The following is a 20,810-nucleotide window of genomic DNA, read 5'->3' as shown; positions in this document are numbered from 1 at the left end:
TGCTGTATTGGGTTGGGTTTGTGCCAAACGCAACGTTTTTGCATTTTGACCAAAAAGTTCCATCTTTGTTTCGGCAGACCACAAAACTTCTTGCCACATGGCTTCAGAATCTCCAGTGTTTTTTTGCATACCTCAAATGAGACTCAAGGTGGGCTTTTTTGAGTAATGGCTTCCTTCTTGCCACCCTATTGTACAGGCCAGACTTGTGGAGTGCTTGGGATATTGTTGTCACATGCACACAGTGACCAGTCTTTGCCATGAAGCCATGTAGCCCTTTCAAAGTTGCCATTGACCTCTTGGTGGCCTCTCTGATCAGTCTCCTCCTTGCTTGATCATCCAGTTTGGAGGGACGGCCTGATTGAGGCAGGCTCTTGGTGGTACCATACACCTTCCACTTCTTAATGATTGTCTTGACTCTGCTCCAAGGGGTATACAAGGCCTTTGAAATATTTTTATATCCATTCCCTGATTTGTGCCTTTGCACAATTTTATTCCAGAGGTCTTTTGAAAGCTCCTTGGTGCTCATGGTTGAGTCTTTGCTGTGAAATGCACCACCCAGCAGAGGAAACCTACAGGAACAGTTGATTTTTTTTCTCAAATATCAGAATCACTACAATTTAACACAGGTGGAGGCCAATTAACTTGGTGCGTGATTTTGAAGGTGATTAGCTACACCTGAGCTAATCTACAATTGCTATTATAAGAGGGTGGACACTTATCCAACCAATATATTCTCCTTTTTTATTTTAAATTAATTTTTTGAAATTTGTAGAATTTGTTTGTTACTTGGAAGTTGTGGGTTATGATGTGTAAGTAAAGGTGAAAAAAAGTCTGATTTGATGCAATTTAATTCTAGGCTAGAAGGCAACAAAAGGTGAAAATTTTGAAAGGGGGTGTAGACTTTCTATAGTCATGGTATATTATGTGCTCACAAATACAACCTGTCACTTTGTTGACAGGGGTGTGAATGGGAGGGGTTGGAGAAATAGAGAGGGAGAAAAAAGGGGAGGGGAGGGAGAGAGGATGGAGAGAAGGGAAGGGGAGGGTAGAGGAGGGAGGGGAAGCGAGGAGTGGGTGAAGAAGGTGAAACTAGGAAGGGGAGAAGAGTGAGGAAGTGGGTGGAGATGGGGAGAGCGATGGCTCATGAAACATTACTATACACTGCGGCAGGGAGGGGTGAGAGAGAGATAGACACACACACACGCACACACTGCGAGAGCGACAGAGGTGTGGGAGGAGAGTGCTACATTTTATTTGGAGGGGGAGCGGGAGAGAGAGTTAATTGGGGGAGGGGGGAGAAGAAAAAAACAGAGATAGGTGAGGGGTGGAGGTGGCATTACCAAAGAGAGTGATATGTTATGCTTAATGACTGAATGCAAATAAAAGTCATGTCAGAACAGCTGTACACACAAAGACACAACAGAGTTTGCAAAGTTAACTGCTGGCCAGTGTTGGGCACCGATAGCCAAAAAGTTAACTTCGATAACGATAATCCGATAACCCCAATTTTTAAGTCCGATAACGATAATCCGGTAATTATAATACAAAGTTATCAGAAGTTCACGAGAATCCGATAACGATAACTACTTTTTAACAAAAATTCAAAAAAACAAGGAAAAAGCTTCAAAACCCATAGAAAAGGCTTATTTATGCTAAACCCAAGAATAAAATAAGCATTATGCGTCTTTTTAGAGTCTATGAGTCGTCACACACAGCACACACAGCATGTTTAACCGGACGGAGTCCAACATGCATTGGGAGGTTAACGGGACGGGTCAAGGACCCAATGTGAATCCAACAAACAAATTAATGTCCATTTCTTACCAAAAGAGCAACGGGAATAAGTCTGCGGAACGCTGCGCACACAAACAGGAAGGCACCGTTAATTCAAAAGTGAAAGGTACGACCTTACAAACACACCAAGAACAGTTACAACTAGAGGGGGAGTGCTCGGTAGAGTGCAAAACCTCCGCCACCAATACTGCTGGGTGACTCAAGTGAACCTGATGTCCTATTCATTCAATTTGACGTCAACAGTGCTCACAGAGTTATAGTTTGCAACTTTCCCTTTTGTATACTCAATTCATTCGTCATAACTAGATTCCTTGAGACAGAAATTGATTTTACGTGGGTATATCCACATGAAGTTCCAAAATCAGCAGCAATTATAATTTTGGCATGTTTTTTGTTGGACATCACTTATAACAAGTAGAAATGCAAAAAAAAAAACGAAATTTTGTTGAAAAAAAAGTTGCAAAAATAATTTTTTTCTCGAACAATTTTTTTTTTGGGGGGGGGGGGTTGGAAATCACTTAAAACATGCAGAAATGCAAAAAAAAAAAATTAAATATTTTTTCAAAATGGCCACCATAGCGGCCATATTGGATTTTGGACGAAGTCCAGAATCTAATGGCATGATCCTTGGACCATACCTACCACCCCCCACCAAGTTTCGTCGAAATCCGTCGAGGAGGTTTTCCGTAATACTGTTCACAAACAAACAAACAAACAAACAAGCAGTCATAGACTGGTACTTACGAAATCGTCAACTTGACCTCTGACCTTGTCTAATAAACGCCGTCTCTTGAGAAGGTAGCGACACAAACCAGAAGTTTCTATGATGATTCTGTACCAAACCATCAAAAATGGAATGTTTTGGATGTTTGACCTCACTGTGACCTTGACCTTTGACCGATTTTGACCAAAATCTAATCAGCGCTAGCCACCACCCTCCTGAATCACCTGGTGTAATTTGACATTGGAAGCTTCTTCCGTTCTCGAGTTATCATTTTTTGGATGTTTGACCTCACTTTGACCTTGACCTTTGACCGATTTTGACCAAAATCTAATCAGCACTAGCCATCAGCCTCCTGAATCACGTGGTGTAATTTGACATTGGTAGCTTCTTCCGTTCTCGAGTTATCATGCCTACAAACAAACAAACAAACAAACAGAAACGGAAGTCATCAATATAGTTACGAAATCTTTAGATTTCGTAAGTAACAAACAGAAACGGAAGGCATCAATACACTTACGAAATCTTTAGATTTCGTAAGTAACAAACAAACAAGCAGTCATAGACTGGTACTTACGAAATTGTCAACTTGACCTCTGACCTTGTTGAATAAAAGCTGTCTCTCGAGAAGGTAGCGACACAAACCAGAAGTTTCTACGATGATTCTGGATCAAACCATCAAAAATCGTAAAGTCGACCGAATCAAAAATCTCCATTTCTCCACGCAAGTATATGATACCTTAACGTAACTCAACGACTCGTCTGCTCGAGCGCACTGCATCATGGGACGACCCGTGACGTGTCGAGTGAAATATTATTTAAACAATCTTAAAACGTCTCCAAAACATCCGACTTTTACCAGAATTTCGACAACCGAGTTTTAAGCATCCTAAGCGATCGCAAAAAGCGAAGACAAAATTAAAATCGAAGTTAAAACGAACTCGTAACGTCGAGCGAAGCAAAAATCTCCATTTCTCCACATGAATTTACGGAATTATGTTTGACCTCACTGTGACCTTGACCTTTGACCGATTTTGACCAAAATCCAATCAGCACTCGCCACCACCCTCCTAAATCATGTGGTGTAATTTGACATTGGTAGCTTCTTCCGTTCTCGAGTTATCATTTTTTGGATGTTTGACCTCACTGTGACCTTGACCTTTGACCGATTTTGACCAAAATCTTATCAACACTAGCCATCACCCTCCTGAATCACGTAGTGTAATTTGACATTGGTAGTTTCTTCCGTTCTCGAGTTATCGTGCCTACAAACAAACAAACAAACAAATAAATAAACCCGTGTGACTTATTTAAGGTCACACTGAGGTGAACAGAGCTGCTATCCACCAGGAGCGACTCCTTGAGGAATATCTGCCAGCGAGAGATTCCGATGAGAATCGTTCTACAGAGTAACCATGAAAAATATGCTTTTGCCTCCTAATGTCACCAAATGACGTCATAATGTCTCAAGCTTGACATATCTAGAAAGCACTCATTGAGGTGTTCAATTTGAGGTACTCCACGATATGGTTCCTAAAACTTGAAAATTTGACCTTGGGGTCAAATATGTTTGACCTGAGGCGCTAACCATGAAGGTCAAGGCCAATCGCCACCAAAAAATTAATCAGCTGAGTGTCAGACCATGAACTATATTCCCATGAAGTTTGAAGACGATCCGATCAAAATTACTCCAAAAATAAGGGTTTCGTCGACTCCCCTGATTTGCGACAAAGTGACCTTGACCTTTGACCTTGACCTTCAAAATTTTATGCGCTGAAAGGGACCTCTATAGGCCTCTGATATGCGAAGTTACAAAAATTTCCAATGATAAGTGTGCTCTGCAGAGTGATTTATACGTGATTACAGACCAAAAAAAAAAAAAAAAAAAACATATGAAGGTCAAGGCCAATCGCCACCAAAAATTAATCAGCTGAGCGCCAGATCATGACCTATATTCCCATGAAGTTTGAAGACGATCCGATCAAAATTACTCCAAAAATAAGGGTTTCGTCGACTCCCCTGATTTGCGACAAAGTGACCTTGACCTTTGACCTTGACCTTTAATATTTTGTCCACTGAAAGGGACCTCTATAGGCCTCTGATATGCGAAGTTACAAAAATTTCCAATGATAACTGTGCTCTGCAGAATTTTTTATACATGATTACAGACAAAAAAAAAAAAAAACATACAAGCTGACTAACATATCTTGCAAAAACTTCGTTTTGGCAAGATAACAAGCAGTCATAGACTGGTAATTACGAAATCGTCAACTTGACCTATGACCTTGTCTAATAAAAGCTGTCTCTCGAGAAGGTAGCGACGTAAACTAGAAGTTTCTACGATGATTCTGTACCAAACCATCAAAAATCGAATGTTTTGGACGTTTGACCTCACTGTGACCTTGACCTTTGACCGATTTTGACCAAAATCTAATCAGCGCTCGCCACCACCCTCCTGAATCATGTGGTGTGATTTGACATTGGTAGCTTCTTCTGTTCTCGAGTTATCGTGCGTACAAACAAACAAACAAACAAACATACAAACAAACAGAAACGGAAGTCATCAATATACTTACGAAATCTTTAGATTTCGTAAGTAACAAACAAACAAGCAGTCATAGACTGGCACTGACGAAATCGTCAACTTGACCTCTGACCTTGTCTAATAAAAGCATGAATCAGTCAGAAGCCCAAGGGGAGCTTGAAATCTGAATTCATTGTGGTCTACGATTTTACACTGTGGTTTGCAGATAATGAGTCCCAGACAAAAACTAGATTTCTTATAAAAATTCCATTTCTTTGTTTTTATTTTTAAAAAAGTGATTCAGAACCAGCAGGAGATGCCAGATAATAGGTGCATTACTTTTCAGAAGAATCTGATAAAAGACTTATTATTTATTATATATGTCAGTTATTCATCGCTGTTCCAGAATTTGGACAACCAAGTTTTAAGCGTCCTAAGCGATCGCAAAAACCGAAGACAAAATTAAAATTGAAGTTAAAACGAACTCGTAACGTCGAGCGAAGCAAAATTTCTCCACATGAATTTACGGAATTATGTTTGACCTCACTGAGACACCTTGACCTTTGACCGATTTTGACCAAAATCTAATCAGCACTAGCCATTACCCTCCTGAATCACGTGGTGTAATTTGACATTGGTAGCTTCTTCCGTTCTCGAGTTATCGTGCCTACAAACAAACAAACAAACAGAAACGGAAGTGATCAATATACTTACAAAATCTTTAGATTTCGTAAGTAACAAACAGAAAGGGGTGAAAACAGTAACCTCCGATCTTCGATGGCGGAGGTTAAACATGGCTCGACAGTGTCTCCACGCCTCAACACTCATGTCCGATTGTCCGTCGCTCTGCTAAAAGGTTAGACCGTCCTTGTGTTTGAATTAACCGATCTGTACGTTTCCCAACCTGACCGAACCCAGTACCTGCAGAGCCTCGCAGCCGCATGGCTGAGGAAGTCGCATTGCAAGGCTTCTTCCTCTTCTTCTTCCACTTCCTCCTCTTCCTCTTCCTTCTCTTCCTCTTCTTCCTCTTCTTCTTCCTCTTCTTCTTCTTCTTCTTCTTCCTCTTTTCCTCTTCCTCTTCTTATTCCTCTTTTTCTTCCTCTTCTTTTTCCTCCTCTTCCTCCTCCTCTTCTTTTTCTTCTTCTTCCTCCTCTTCTTCTTCCATAAGTAATCTATAATCATGTACATATTTCTCCTCATTGATAATTAGTTGGGCGAAATGCGACCTGGAAACAATAAAAATGTTATCGGACAAAAAATTAACGGACATTATCAGACTAAAAAAATCGAGTTATCGGAAGTTAACTGGTCCGATAACGATAAATGGAAGTTAACTTCCGATAATATTCCGATAAAAAGTTAACTTCGATAATTATCTGTTATCGGATTATCGCTTTTGTGCCCAACACTGCTGCTGGTACATCTGCAAAAACTTTGATATCCCAGTTCCAGAAAATTTGTGGGAGCATTAACCAAAAGTAATCACTGACAACATGGAAGTACCGCTCACGTACGACCTAATGATCCCATCGAGCATGAACATCGAAAACAAAGCATTGCAACTAGATATCATACTTAGGTACTAAAAAAAATAAAAAAGAGAAGAAGGCAATGCTAACTGAGGTGTTCTTCTTCTTCTTCTTCTTCTTCCTCTTGCCCAAGGCCAAATCATTAATCCTGCTCTGCTGTTCCAACGATGTCTGGTTCTGTGGAAAACTGGAAACCTTTCACTGGAAGATGTAATGAGCTATGAGCTCAGCACATTCCCTCCAGCCCTGTTTGAAGCCAAAGAAATCTTTCGTAAAGCCGACAAGTCCCAACTAGCACATGCAGTCGCCGAGTTTTCAAGCAAGCAATCAAACAAAACTGTTATGGATTCTATCCCACTAACTGAACATTATGTCCTTGACGGTGGCTCCCTGGTTCATCGCTTGCCATGGAAAATGGGTGACAGTTATGGTGCCATTGCACGGTCGTATGGCAACTTTACCAAACGCCATTATGGTAAAGCAACCGTAGTTTTTGATGGTTATAGTGAAGGTCCTTCCATCAAAGACAATACGCATCAGCGACGTGGGCAAAACACCTACCCGATCGTCTGCTTTGATGCAAAAACTGAGTTTGTGGGAAGAAAGGATGATTTCCTTTCCAGATCTTGTAACAAACAAGGACTTATTGATCTTGTGACTGAGGAACTGCAAAAGAAGGGCTGCACTGTTATCAATGCATCAGGGGATGCAGACGTGGACATTGTCAAGGCTGCAATCAAGTCGTCACAGCATCAGTCCACGACCTTGATAGGGGAGGATACAGACTTACTCATTCTTCTTCTCTACTATTCTGAGACAAACAATAGGGGCCTTTATTTTCGTTCGGACAAGTCCACAGTTCCTACGGTGTATGACGTCAGTGAGATGAAACAAGTCCTGGGTAGTGCCATGTGTTCTCAGTTGCTGTTTATTCACGCTTTCACAGGATGTGATACAACTTCGTGCATTTTCCGTGTTGGCAAAAAGTCAGCGTTCCAGAAACTTGCGAATGGTGAATCGACCATCCAGACCTGTGCGAATGCGTTTCTGCTCCCAAAGCAAGCAAACAATGTCATAGAGGACCATGGGAGCAAGGCGATGGCAGTTATGTTTGGTGGTAAAAGTACCGATTCACTTGCCTCTTTGCGCTACAACCTTTTGATGAAAATAGTTTCCGCCAAGTCATTTGTTACCCCAGACGATCTCCCTCCTACCGAGTCCTCGACTAAATATCATTGCCTTAGAGTGTATTACCAGATCATGGTGTGGATTGGAAAGGAGAGTGACATGAATGCAGTGGATTGGGGATGGAAACTGAAGCACAATCGGTTCGTGCCAGTTATGACCAAGAAAACTGCTGCCCCAGAAAGCCTCCTGCAGATGGTCTACTGTAATTGCACAACTGCCTGCCGAACACCACAGTGTAGTTGCAGACAATACGGCCTACCATGCATGCCCGCTTGTGGACCATGTCAATTCGAAAATTGTGAGAATCCACATAATTAACCTTTATGAGAGGAAGAGTGTGACAATGACTATTTGTAAATCTGGTGAGGATCAAAGGTATTTTTCAGAAATAACTATTATGGGATTTGTAATCACTTTGCACTTGAAATCACTTCACTATAATTTAAATATGCTAATTGGATTCCTAGATCCCCAAAGCATGGGGTTAGACACCAAAATTACTTATCTCGGATGAATAATGAAGGAGTTAGGGTATTTTAAGGATTTGGTGGCCATCTTGGACGCCATCTTGAAACTTATACCTTTCCAGTGGTCAGACTGTGGAAGGCTTTTGATATGTTCTTAAGCACACCTGATACTATAATAAACCGTTGAGAAACCTTTTGTAGCAATTTTTGGGGGGTAAGGTTGCTTTTTTTCATATATGCAGCTGCCTACAAAGGACAAAGTGCTCAAGTCAATCGCCCAGAGAATTTGAATAAATTTGTGCCCTCACTGGAAGAGTGCTTCGGTGTAAAGCCTGACTGCTCTGGACGCTGGTGCTCAAGCAGATGGTGGCGAACCCTCTGAAGAACAAAGCTCCATGGGCATTTGTTGATGCTGAAGGATGAGCTAGACAGCTACCGACTGAGGCTTGAGTGTTTGCTACAAACAGTGGGTCAGACAGGGCAGGATAGGCCACTTCATGCAGTGCTTTGTAAACAAGCAAAGTGCTTGATATTTATTCCAGACTCAGTTGTGGTGGCTTTTGATTAAGACTGGTTGTAGGAAGCGCTATTGAAGCGTTTTGATTTCACTGAGGATGGATATAGGAGTACAGTCATGTACAGTCATGTCAAGCTATAATTGGGGAACGCAACATCATCAGGAATGTCACTGTCATGACGTATCTACTGTTTCAAGCCTTCAAACCCCCTCCCCACTTCAAACCACAAGCCCTGCCACCCCCCTCCACTGAAAGTCATCAAACCCTTCCCAACTCTGTCCCATCTTTGACGCCTCTCCCAACCCTCCAACCCCAACTCTGTCCTCCACTCCTCATCCTCCCCTCACTCATAAAAGCAAACGGGCATTCTCACATCAAAACAGCAGAAATATTTTCTATCATGTTATCCTTCAGGTCAGGTCAGGTATGGGAGCATGCGCCAGAGCAGCGCGTCGCTGCGTCCACTTTCCGCAGGTACTCCAGGGGCCTCAGTCTGGCCATCCCCCAGGCAGATGCCTGGCCCATCCCAATCTCCTTGAGATGCCGATCAACCTGCTGCAACCACGAGGCACGTGGTCGGCCCATTGGCCTCCTCTACTCACGAGGCTCCCTCGCTGAGAGAATCTGATGAGCAGGATCAGCGTCAGGAAAACGAGCCATATGTCCATACAGCCGCAACTGACGCTCACGGACTATGTAGGCAACAAATCTCATTTGAGTCTCTCTCAGCAACCGCTCGTTGGACACAATGTCTGACCAGCGATAGCCAAAGATTCTCCGAAGAGACCTGGTACCAAAGGAATTAAGTCTCGGTCTCAGATCCTTGGTCAGAGTCCAAGTCTCACATCCATAGAGCAAGACTGGAAGCACCAAGGACCTAAAGACTCAGACTTTCGTTCTCCCGCACAGGTAGCGGCAGCGCCACACCCCATTATGCAGTGAATCCATGACTCTGCAGGCTCGACCCAGATGTCTGTTGACCTCTGACTCACAGCCAGCAGAGACATGAATATCACTGCCGAGGTAGGTGAATCTCTCCACGACCTCAACATCCTCACCACAAACAGGACAGCAGCATCCAAGATGTCATTGAAAGCCTGGATCTTAGTTTTGACCCAGGAAACCCGTAATCCCAGTGGCTCAGTGCCGTAATCCTCTCCTCATCCTCATTCCTCCTCATTCAACTTCTCATTCAGCACCTCGAGGGCCCCCAAAAGGATATCTAAAGTCTCTGCAAAGATAACTGCATCATCTGCGAAATGAAGGTCAGAGATCTTGACATTCCCAAACGATGCATTGCAGCTTGATCTCTCTGATATCCTCCCGAGAATCCAGTGCGTACAAGTGCTGAAAAGTGTGGGTGCAAGTACACATCCCTGACGAACTCCAGTAACAACTGGAAATAAGTCAGAGGTGGTACCACCACATTTCACAGCACTCTCAGTACCAGAGTAGAGTTCAGACATCGGATCGATCAGTTTTGGTGGCACCCCAAGAAGACCAATAATCCTCCAGAGGGCATCCCGATTCACATAATCGAACGCTTTACAGAGATCAACATAGGCTGTAAGCAGCCCCTGCCAAAACTCTCATCTGCATTCGGTGAGGACCCAAAAAGCAAGGATACGTTCAATCGTTGACCACTTTGGTGTAAAACCTAACTGCTCTGGAGGCTGGTGCTCAAACAGGTGGTGGCGAACCCTATGAAAAATTATCCGAGCAAAGACCTTGCACGGCACTGAGAGCAGCGTCACCCCTCGGTAGTTGTTGCAGTCTTGGCGATCACCCTTCCCTTTCCAGATAGGGACAACAAGGCCCCTCTTTCAGTGAGTTTGGATGATGCCTGTGTTCCAGGCAGAGCACAAAACTGCATGCAACGACACGAGTGCAGCATTTCCACCAGCCTTGAGAAGTTCAGCATTGATGCCACAGATCCCTGGAGCTTTACCCAATTTCAACCGGTTCACCGCAGCCTGTGTTTCCACAAGCGAAGGTGGACCACAGTTGATTGGAGGGTCAGGAACAGGGATTGTAACACCCCTGACGTCCAACACGACAGCTGGTGGATCAGCCTGGTACAACCGCTTAAAGTAACCGGACCAGCGGGCCTTCACTTCAGACTCCTCTGTCAAGAGCCTACCACCCTCTGCTCTCACTGCAGTACACCGAGGGATGGGTTTGGATGAACGCAATGCGTGAATTCCCCTGTAAGCAGGATGAGAATCACTTGACCACAGGTGATGTTCTACCCCCTCACAGATTCCTCGCACACAGGCCTCCTTGTCCACCCTTAGCACACGTACAGTTTTACGCCTCAGCTCCATGAACAGCTCAGCTCTGCCATACAGCCTGGTCCTGCGACTCTGGTCAATGGTATCCAGTGTCGCTTGAGAGACAAAATTCTTTTTTGCCCTCCGTTGAGTTCCAAGACATCCACCGGCAACATCAAGGACGGTTGTCTTGAAGGCACTCCACAACTCTTCAGGACCTCACAAAGCACTCAGACCCCCCAAATCTCCACTCAGCTTGTTTGCAAACTCCTCAGCTACCCTCTCATCCTTGAGCTTGCCAACATACAGTCATGGCTGGGATGGTACCATTCTCCTGGATTTAAGGTGCAACGTCAGAGTTGTAACAACAAGCCGGTGGTCAGTATTGAGAAACTGAGCACTCCAGTAGACCCTGCAGTTCTGGATCATCCTCCAGCGACCATCAACGAGGACATCGTCAATCTTCTTTGCCACACCATCAGTGTTGGAATACAAAGTCCAGCGATGAGCTTGTGGGTGCTGAAACCATGAACCAGCCACCCTAATCCATGACTTCTTGCAAAGTCAAGGAACTTAGTGCTATTCAGGTTCTCAGTTCCAGAGCCATGGGGACCAACACATGTCTCATAACCATCCCTATCACTTCCAGTCGATGCATTGAAATCCCCCAAGACTAGAAGTGTATCTCGTCTGGGGCATTGATCAACCACAGACCCAAGCGTGGCGGAGAATGTGTCCTTCACAGTGAGATCACTCGCCTCAGTCGGAGCATAAACAGAGACCAGGGAAATGACACCCAAGGAGTGACGAATCCTTAGTCTCATAATACGCTCGTTGACCGGTGTTTCCTCAATTATCAATGGAGTCAGCTTATTGGACACAGCTACAGCAACTCCTTGTGGATAGTAACCATCAGAGCGACCAGACCAATAGTAGGTGTAACCACCCACCATGATCTCGCCGCAATCCGGTCTCCGAACCTCAGAGAGAGCTGCATTACCGATGTCCAAACGCTTGAGCTCAGATGATAACAGAGACAGGTGATCATCCTCTCTTAGGGGCAGGACATTCCAGGCACCCACCCGAAGGACTGCCTCAGGTTAACCCAAGGAGACTGCCGTCTGGTGAACGACACCTCAGCACCACTCCGACACACTCTCCCGCAATCTGACCCGGGAATGTTACCCCATGGTTTCCCTCCAATCATCAAAGATTGGGGGTCCTGAAGGCTTTTCCCCAATCCCGTCATTCGGTGAGATACCCTGCGAAGGGAAGCTGCACAGAAGGTACTCCAACGGAGTGGGTTTTCTGATTTCTTTGCGTTTTTGTGTTTTGCTGAATGAAGGGTTTTACGGTGGCCGGATTGCAAATCCTGCCACCAACCTCCTAATAAGAAGTAACCCAACTGCAGGAGGACGTCCACAGAGAAAATTGGGCACTAGATATGGATGGCCGTTGGCTCACAAGAAGTTCCTCCACCCTTTGACAGGTTTTGTTTTTAATCCTGCTGGGTGTGCATATCCAAACACCCTATTCAACAAAAAAACCTGGTGGGGGAAACGGTTTAGTCGCCTACAACCCGACCATGGAACAGGTTAGTACAGGTTTACATGATACCTGTAGCAAGTCACAGATCTAATCTGGCCTGACCTGACATCCTTCCCCAATACACTTTTCACTTTTCCTTCCCCTATCATGTTATCATGGCTTCACAGAAACTACGATCGAAACAGCTCCTACAGTCTACGTCATGGCTGTCACGGTCACCTGTTCAGTTCACAATCCTACGATATATGCAGAAACCCCATGGAATTGTAACTGCCAAGTGACCACGACACCTGAAACCAATTATCTTCTTCCTGATGCATATACACACATCATTAAAAGTAAATAATAATGGATGTTTTCTTTCACAATGGCGAGACCAACAAATACCTTTTATAATGACATGGGTTTTATGGTCCCTGGTCGAGTTGTTTAAGAGAAAATAATTGAAAATAATAGTAAGTACCTGTGTAACCTCTGCGGTAAAAGCCATGCTTGAGAGAATGCCACATAGTTATTTTGGCAGTGTATAAACAACCGACTACTGCCTTGATCACTGAGGCCTATCTTCACAAGGCATGTGCCGCCTATCAACTGAAAATCCTTTTAACTGTTGCTTTGGTCATTTTACACTAAAGGGAAAACTTATAGGGAGGGCATGGCAACTGTGAACATGACAGCTCCGAAGAAGTCTTTGACTTTGCATAGAAGTAAGCACCAACATGGCGGCTGTAGTATAGAAATTGTGGGTGGAGTCAAGTGAACTTTCCAACAAATGGGTGGAATACGCACACACACACGCCCTCTTTTACATAAAGATTTCCTATAAATGACAGTAAGACTATCCCACAAGTCTTCTCCCAATATGAATTTCCTAATTCATCCCTTATTTGACCATTTTGTAGTGCAAACCCAGCCCAGTGAAGTCAATAAACACATGATTTCTCGAAGTGGTGATGGATCTTGCAGTGCTGGTACTGCAAACAAGATTTCAAATGAGGGAAACCGTTCAAGAGAACCTGGAGCAGAGGAAAATGCACTCAACAACAGCAAATCCAGAATCACTCATGACAAAGGCCATCAAATACTTGCTCGGTCCGAAGCAGATACTATGAACTATGCTCAACGAGGTTGCTTCTGCTTCTGCTTGCGGAGATAGAAACAAAGAAATGACAAGAGTATGACTGAAACGGGTGAATAATCGTTTTTTTGTCTTTTTGTCGAGTTGTGCTTGACACATTACATTTGAGGAGTTAGGTTGTGGTTGTCCTGCAAAACTTTCGATCATTGTACTTGCGAGGTAAACTCCAAAGGCCTTCCAAAGACCAAAAAGGCAACTTTTTTGTGTCTGTTGTCTGCAAAGTTGAGAGTGCATAGAAGAGAACAGCTAGGACATAGTGGAAAGCAGTGTTACATACCAATAGCAGGATGGAGGGACAGAACAGAAGGACACTTGAAAGTAAATGGTATGTCAAGATATCTTCTCTATCTCCTCCTCATTAGTTCTGCTTGACTTTGACTTCTAAATCTCATTTTTACTGTAGGTGTTTAGTGGATTGTGATAGTAGTTTAGAGAAACTTTTTCGTGTTTCTGTAAAACATGTAAAACGTGTTAATGCCTGTAAAACTCGTTTTTAACACCTGTAGAACTCGTTTTTAATGCCTGTAAAACTCGTTTTTAATGCCTGTAGAACTCATTTTTAATGCATGTAGAACTCGTTTTTAATGCATGTAGAACTCGTTTTTAACGCCTGTAAAACTCATTTTTAACGCCTGTAGAACTCGTTTTTAATGCCTGTAAAAGACGTTTTTAACGCCTGTAGAACTCGTTTTTAACGCCTGTAGAACTCGTTTTTAACGCCTGTAGAACTCCTTTTTAATGCATGTACAACTCGTTTTTAACACCTGTAGAAGTCGTTTTTAATGCATATAGAACTCGTTTTTAATGCCTGTAGAACTCCTTTTTAATGCATGTACAACTCGTTTTTAACACCTGTAGAAGTCGTTTTTAATGCATATAGAACTCGTTTTTAATGCCTGTAGAACTCCTTTTTAATGCATGTACAACTCGTTTTTAACACCTGTAGAAGTCGTTTTTAATGCATATAGAACTAATTTTTAACGCCTGTAGAACTCGTTTTTAATGCCTGTAGAACCCATTTTTAACACCTGTAAAACTCGTTTTTAACGCCTGTAAAACTCGTTTTTAACGCCTGTAAAACTCGTTTTTAACGCCTGTAGAACTCCTTTTTAACGCCTGTAGAACTCCTTTTTAACGCCTGTAGAACTCGTTTTTAATGCCTGTAGAACTCGTTTTTAACGCCTGTAGAACTCGTTTTTAACATCTGTAGAACTCGTTTTTAACGCCTGTAGAACTCAACGCCTGCAGAACTGAATTTTTAACTGGTTTCTGCTTTATCTTTCTGTCAGTGATGTCACAGTCATGGTTGCAGGTTCAACACCAGACCCTGCAGATGGTTCACCATTCCTGTTCACGATGGGTTTAGAATTGTCTTTTTGGCTCAGAGATTGATAGGACACCACAAAACACGCTAGACGCCTACAGAACTTGTTTTTAATGCCTGTAGAACTATTTTTTAACAGGTTCCTGCTTTATCTTATAACCAATACAACCAGCTACAACAAAAAAACAAGCCAGATATCCTGTAGTAAATTAAATGCCTTCAATCTTCATATCCTTCCTGATGTCCTTCCTTTAAAATGGATTTCATTTTTGCTTTTCATTTACATCACTTTATTATTCGCTCTCCTGACATCCTAAAATGTTTTTCACTTTACTCTCATTCCCTGTCCTAAAACTACAAAATCCCAACCAATTTACTGATCTCCCATGTCATCCTTTTAGAATCTTGCACTTTGCCAAAATCCAATTTATTTCACTTACAGTACGAACCCCAAATCAGCTCTTGTCATCAGCATACCCATACTTTTATTACCCTCTGCCACCAAAAGTAGACAGAGATGATGTTTTCACCCCAGTCTGTTTGTCTGTCTTTGAGCAGGATATCTCAAAAGTTGCGGACAGATTCAGACTAAATTTGGTGAATAGGTTGGCTGTGTGACAAGGACGAATTGATTCCATTTTGGTGTGAGACAAGGACGAATGGCCGGGATTATCAATGAGATACAAAATGTAAGCAACTGTTGAGCTTGGCAGAGCTATGTGCTCCACTGAGTGCCATTCTAGTTATGATTTTTGAGCTGTTAAATACTTATACCCACCTCATCCTACTCTATCATGTCAGGATCATTAGCTACCATTAAATCTTACCCTTTCTCGGTTGTTCAACATATTGCATTAAGTAATAGTCTTACACGAACCCTATAAATGTTCCCTCGTTTTTATAACTTGTTTGTAATACAGCCTACATTATAGCTGGTAAGTTGAAATTTCTTATCCTTATAACTGTCTTTCAGGGGCTGGCAGGATGGCCAAGAGGTACACACACTCTCCTCTAAGCTGTCTAGTCTGGGTATCTCAAATCAGTTGTAAACTGTCTTACGGGTGTTTCACAGGCAGGGTGATTGATCAATGTGTGCGCCGTCCCTCGGACATTAAACTGGTGTGCCATCTGCCACTATTAGTTGGTGGACGTTACAGATCCCACGGTGTCCTTCACGAAGAGTAGGCGAGCTATCGCCGGCACCATGGACAAATTCCTGCCCTAATCTTAGTCAAACGTCAGGCCTGGCCATCCGGTTTGTGAAAGACTTCCCCCCCCCCCCAAGCTTTCCCCACAAGACCGCGGGAATAATTGTGGCCATTAAAGAAGATAACTGTGTCTTTCTTACTCATCATTATGTTGTCCCTCCATCAATATTAAGGTTGGATATCATGATGAACCAGAATTTCTCAGTTATCCTCTTGATTTCCCTGTAAATTCTGTATTCACTGCATCTATTCATATTCGTTTTTAATCATTTCTCCTATCTATTAGTGCCGTATATGATGTTTAAGGAAGTTTCTCCACCCAAGCCTCCCAGCTGTGTAAAGCAAATGCTGCTTTCCTTTGTTTGATCAACGCTGTTAATAAAATATGTGCCACTTTTCACCTTCTCTCAAATGTTTCCTTGTTGTTTGAATTGGGCAGGTTAATTCCCCCCATTTTGTGACTTGAAATACAGGTTAGCTACCACCACATAGCATAATACTCCTACTACCAGGTGGGGTTCCCCCCCCCTCCCCCAAACTGAATCCCCATTGAAAAGTTCTGATGTTAATGAGTGTTTGTGAGTGGCGATGCCTCGCCAGCTCCTCGTGAACGAGAGTTGTCATCGTCATCATGTGTGTTGGCGATTTTTGTTGGTAATCATGACTTCACTTTTCTGCCCATGAGTAGCTGAGGAGGACTCGACAAGTTAGAGCTCACCAGTGTGGAACGCCAAGCGAATAGTGCTGGATGAAAATCATTTCCTGCGCTTTTTGATTGGTGTATGGATTTCATCATCTCGACCTGATGTTCAATTAATGCATTTGATTTTGGGTATGTCGGGGATGACGTGATGTGGTCAAAATTCCATTTCCCAGTGAAAGAACAAAATTCCACTCTGGAAAAATGAGAACCGTTATCACTTAGCAAGGGATCAGGAATTCCGAACTCAGAGATCTGTCCCAGGGTCGCAATAATCATGCGACTTGGGGCAGACTCGGGCAGTTTGTGAACAATGAGAAATTTTGAATAATAATCTGTGATGACAAGCCACTGAGCTACATCAAAATAGAACAGGTCACATCTAACTTCGCTCCATGGTCTAAATGGAATGTTATGTTGCAGTGGTGGTTCGGACACCTGAGATTTCCGGTGTCGCTGGCAGGACGGACAGCAGTCCACAAGCCGATCAATGTCCTGATTAATGCTGCATCAGTATACCGTACAGTGTCCTGAGCCAATGTTGTACCAGGGTAAATGCAAATTTTTACAAAATTAGCATAATGGGTTTAAGTGTGATGATAAAAGGAAAATGTAGCCAATTAAGCTTGATTGATAATTAACTTGAAAAGTAAACTTTTTAGCAGAAAGCACAATGTATTGTTCTAATCCTTTAAGGGGAAATGTATTAAAATACAACATGATTATTATGTCTATGTGCTCAAACATGTATCTATTTTGTTTGTGTGTGTGTGTGTGTGTGTGTGTGTGTGTGTGTGTGTGTGTGTGTGTGTGTGTGTGTGTGTGTGTGTGTGTGTGTGTTTTTATATATCTTCTTCTTCTTCCTCTTTCGGCTTGCTCCCGTTAGGGGTCGCCACAGCGGACCAACCGTCTCCATTTCGCTCTATCCTCCACATCTTCCATTGACACTCCAACCACCCGCATGTCCGCCCTCACCGCATCCATGAACCTCTTCTTTGGCCTTCCTCTTCTCCTCCTGCCTGGCGGCTCCATCTTCAACATCCTTCTCCCGATATACTCCGCTTCCCTCCTGTGCACATGTCCAAACCATCTCAATCTCGCCTCTCTCACTTTGTCTCCAAACCGTCCTACCTGCGCAGTCCCTCTAATATACTCATTCCTTATCCTGTCCATCCTCGTCACTCCCAACGAGAATCGCAGCATCTTTAACTCTGCCACCTCCAGCTCCGCTTCCTGTCTTTTTGTTAGTGCCACCTCCTCCAAACCATACAACATAGCTGGTCTCACTACCGTCTTGTATACTTTCCCCTTCACTCTTGCAGCTACCCTTCTGTCACAAATCACTCCTGCAACTCTTCTCCACCCACTCCATCCTGCCTGCACTCTCTTTTTCACTTCTCTCCCACACTCTCCGTTACTTTGGACAGTTGATCCCAAGTATTTAAACCAATCCACCTTCCCCACCTCAACTCCTTGCAACTGCACCATACCACCACCCTCCCTCTCATTTACGCACATGTACTCCGTCTTACTCCTACTGACTAACATTCCCCTTCTCTCCAGTGCGTACCTCCACCTCTCGAGGCTCGATTCAGCCTGCTCCCTACTCTCCCTACAGATCATGATGTCATCCGCGAACATCATAGTCCATGGAGACTCCAGTCTGATCTCGTCCGTCAACCTGTCCATCACCACTGCAAACAGGAAAGAGCTCAGAGTCGATCCTTGATGCAATCCCACTTTAACCTTAAACCGGTCCGTCATTCCTACCGCACACCTCACCGCTGTCACACTGTCCTCATACATATCCTGCACGATCCTCACATACTTCTCCACCACTCCCGACTTCCTCATACAATACCACAACTCCTCTCTTGGCACCCTATCAGAAGTTTTCTCTAAATCCACAAACACACAATGTAACTCTTTCTGGCCTTCCCTATACTTCTCCATCAACATTCTCAAAGCAAACATCGCATCAGTGGTGCTCTTTCCTGGAATAAACCCATATTGCTGCTCACAGACCGTCACCTCTCCTCTCAACCGAGCTTCCACTACTCTTTCCCACAACTTCATGGTGTGGCTTAACAACTTTATCCCTCTGTAATTTCCACAGCTCTGCACATCACCCTTATTCTTGAAAATCGGAACCAGCACACTTAATCTCCACTCCTCCGGCATCCTCTCACTTTCCAAGACTTTATTAAACAATCTGGTTAACAACCCCACTGCCATCTCTCCTAAGCACTTCCATGCCTCCACTGGCATACCATCTGGGCCAACCGCCTTTCCACTTTTCATCTTCTTCATAGCAGTCCTCACTTCATTCTTACTGATCCACCCCACTTCCAGATTCACTATCTCCACCTCTTCCAACCTTCTCTCTCACTCATTTTCCTGATTCATCAGCTCCTCAAAGTACTCCATCCACCTTCTCAACACACTCTACTCGCTCGTCAGCACATTCCCATTTGCGTCCTTTATCACCCTAACCTGCAGCACATCCTTCCCAGCTCGGTCCCTCTGTCTTGCCAATCGGTATAAATCCTTTCCCCTTCTGTTGTATCCAACTTCTCATACAGCTCATCATATGCCTTTTCCTTGGCCTTTGCCACCTCTCTTTTTGCTTTTCGATGCCACTCCTTGTACTCCTGTCAACTTTCTTCATCTCTCTGACTATCCCACTTCTTTTTCGCCAGCCCCTTCTTCCTTATACTTTCCTGTACTTCCTCATTCCACCACCAAGTCTCCTTATCTTCCTTCCTCTGTCCAGATGTCACACCAAGTACCTTCCTAGCTATCTCCCTCACAACTTCTGCTGTCGTTGCCCAATCATCCCACCCATCTTTACCACCATCCAACGCCTGTCTCACCTCCTCCCTAAATTTCACGCAACAGTCTTCCTCCTTCAGCTTCCACCATCTGGTCCTTGGTTCAGCCCTCACTCTCTTCCTCAACCTCACCTCTAAAGTCATCCTACAGATCACCAATCGATGCTGTCGAGCTACACTCTCCCCTGCCACAACCTTACAGTCACTAATCTCTTTCAGGTTGCATCTCCTACTTAAGATGTAATCCACCTGTGTGCACTTTCCTCCACTCTTGTATGTCACCCTGTGTTCCTCCTTCTTCTTGAAATACGTATTTACCACTGCCATTTCCATTCTTTTTGCAAACTCTACCACCATTTGCCCTTCCACATTTCTCTTGTTGAGACCGTACCTCCCCATCACCTCCTCATCCTCTTTATTCCCTTCCCCAACATGTCCATTGAAATCTGCTCCAATCACCACTCTTTCATCCTTGGATACACTCTCCACCACTTCATCTAACTCACTCCAGAAATCTTCTTTATATTCCATCTCACACCCTATATGTGGGGCATATGCACTGATGACATTCATCATCACCCCTTCAATTTCCAACTTCACACTCATCACTCGGTCAGACACCCTCCTCACCTCCAATACCCTCTTGACATGATCTTCCTTCAGGATTATCCCGACACCATTTCTCCTCCCATCCACACCATGGTAGAACAGTTTGAAACCACCTCCAATGCTCCTCGCCTTACTCCCCATCCACTTGGTCTCTTGTACACACAGTATGTCCACCTTTCTTCTCTCCATCATATCAGCCAACTCTCGCCCTTTGCCAGTCATCGTCCCAACATTCAGAGTTCCAACTCTCACCTCCACACTTCTACCCTTCCCCCTCTCCCACTGCCTCCGGACCCGACTTCCCCGTCTCCTTCTCCTCCTTCGCCCAGCAGTAGCACAATTTCCACTGGTACCCGGCTGACCACCGGTACCGGTGGCGGTCGTTGGTAACCCGGGCCTCTACCGATCCGGTATGGAAATTCGTTTTGTTGTCCGCATAAT

The 20,810-nt window shown here is 43.9% G+C and overlaps 1 protein-coding gene across 2 annotated transcripts in view; it reads left to right on the top strand.

Moving 5' to 3' along the window:
- LOC147010932 (uncharacterized) overlaps positions 1 to 16,629 on the top strand; it is a 40,908-nt gene extending 24,279 nt beyond the window's left edge. Inside the window, exon 6 of one of the 2 annotated variants that reach the window (XM_085858873.1) lies at positions 6,702 to 16,629. In XM_085858873.1, the coding sequence (XP_085714999.1) occupies positions 6,702 to 8,074 (1,373 nt within the window). In that variant the 3' untranslated portion in view covers positions 8,075 to 16,629. The remainder of the gene's footprint in view (positions 1 to 6,701) is intronic. The other variant, XM_085858874.1, reaches the window with a different exon arrangement.
- The last annotated feature ends 4,181 nt before the right edge of the window (positions 16,630 to 20,810 follow it).

This window comes from Eptatretus burgeri, chromosome 16 (assembly GCF_056783735.1).
Source record: "Eptatretus burgeri isolate ZD-2024b chromosome 16, Ebu_testis_v1, whole genome shotgun sequence".
NCBI classification, from domain to species: Eukaryota; Metazoa; Chordata; class Myxini; order Myxiniformes; family Myxinidae; genus Eptatretus; species Eptatretus burgeri.
Note: the sequence above shows the minus strand (reverse complement) of the source record. Positions and strands in the feature narration are given on the sequence as shown.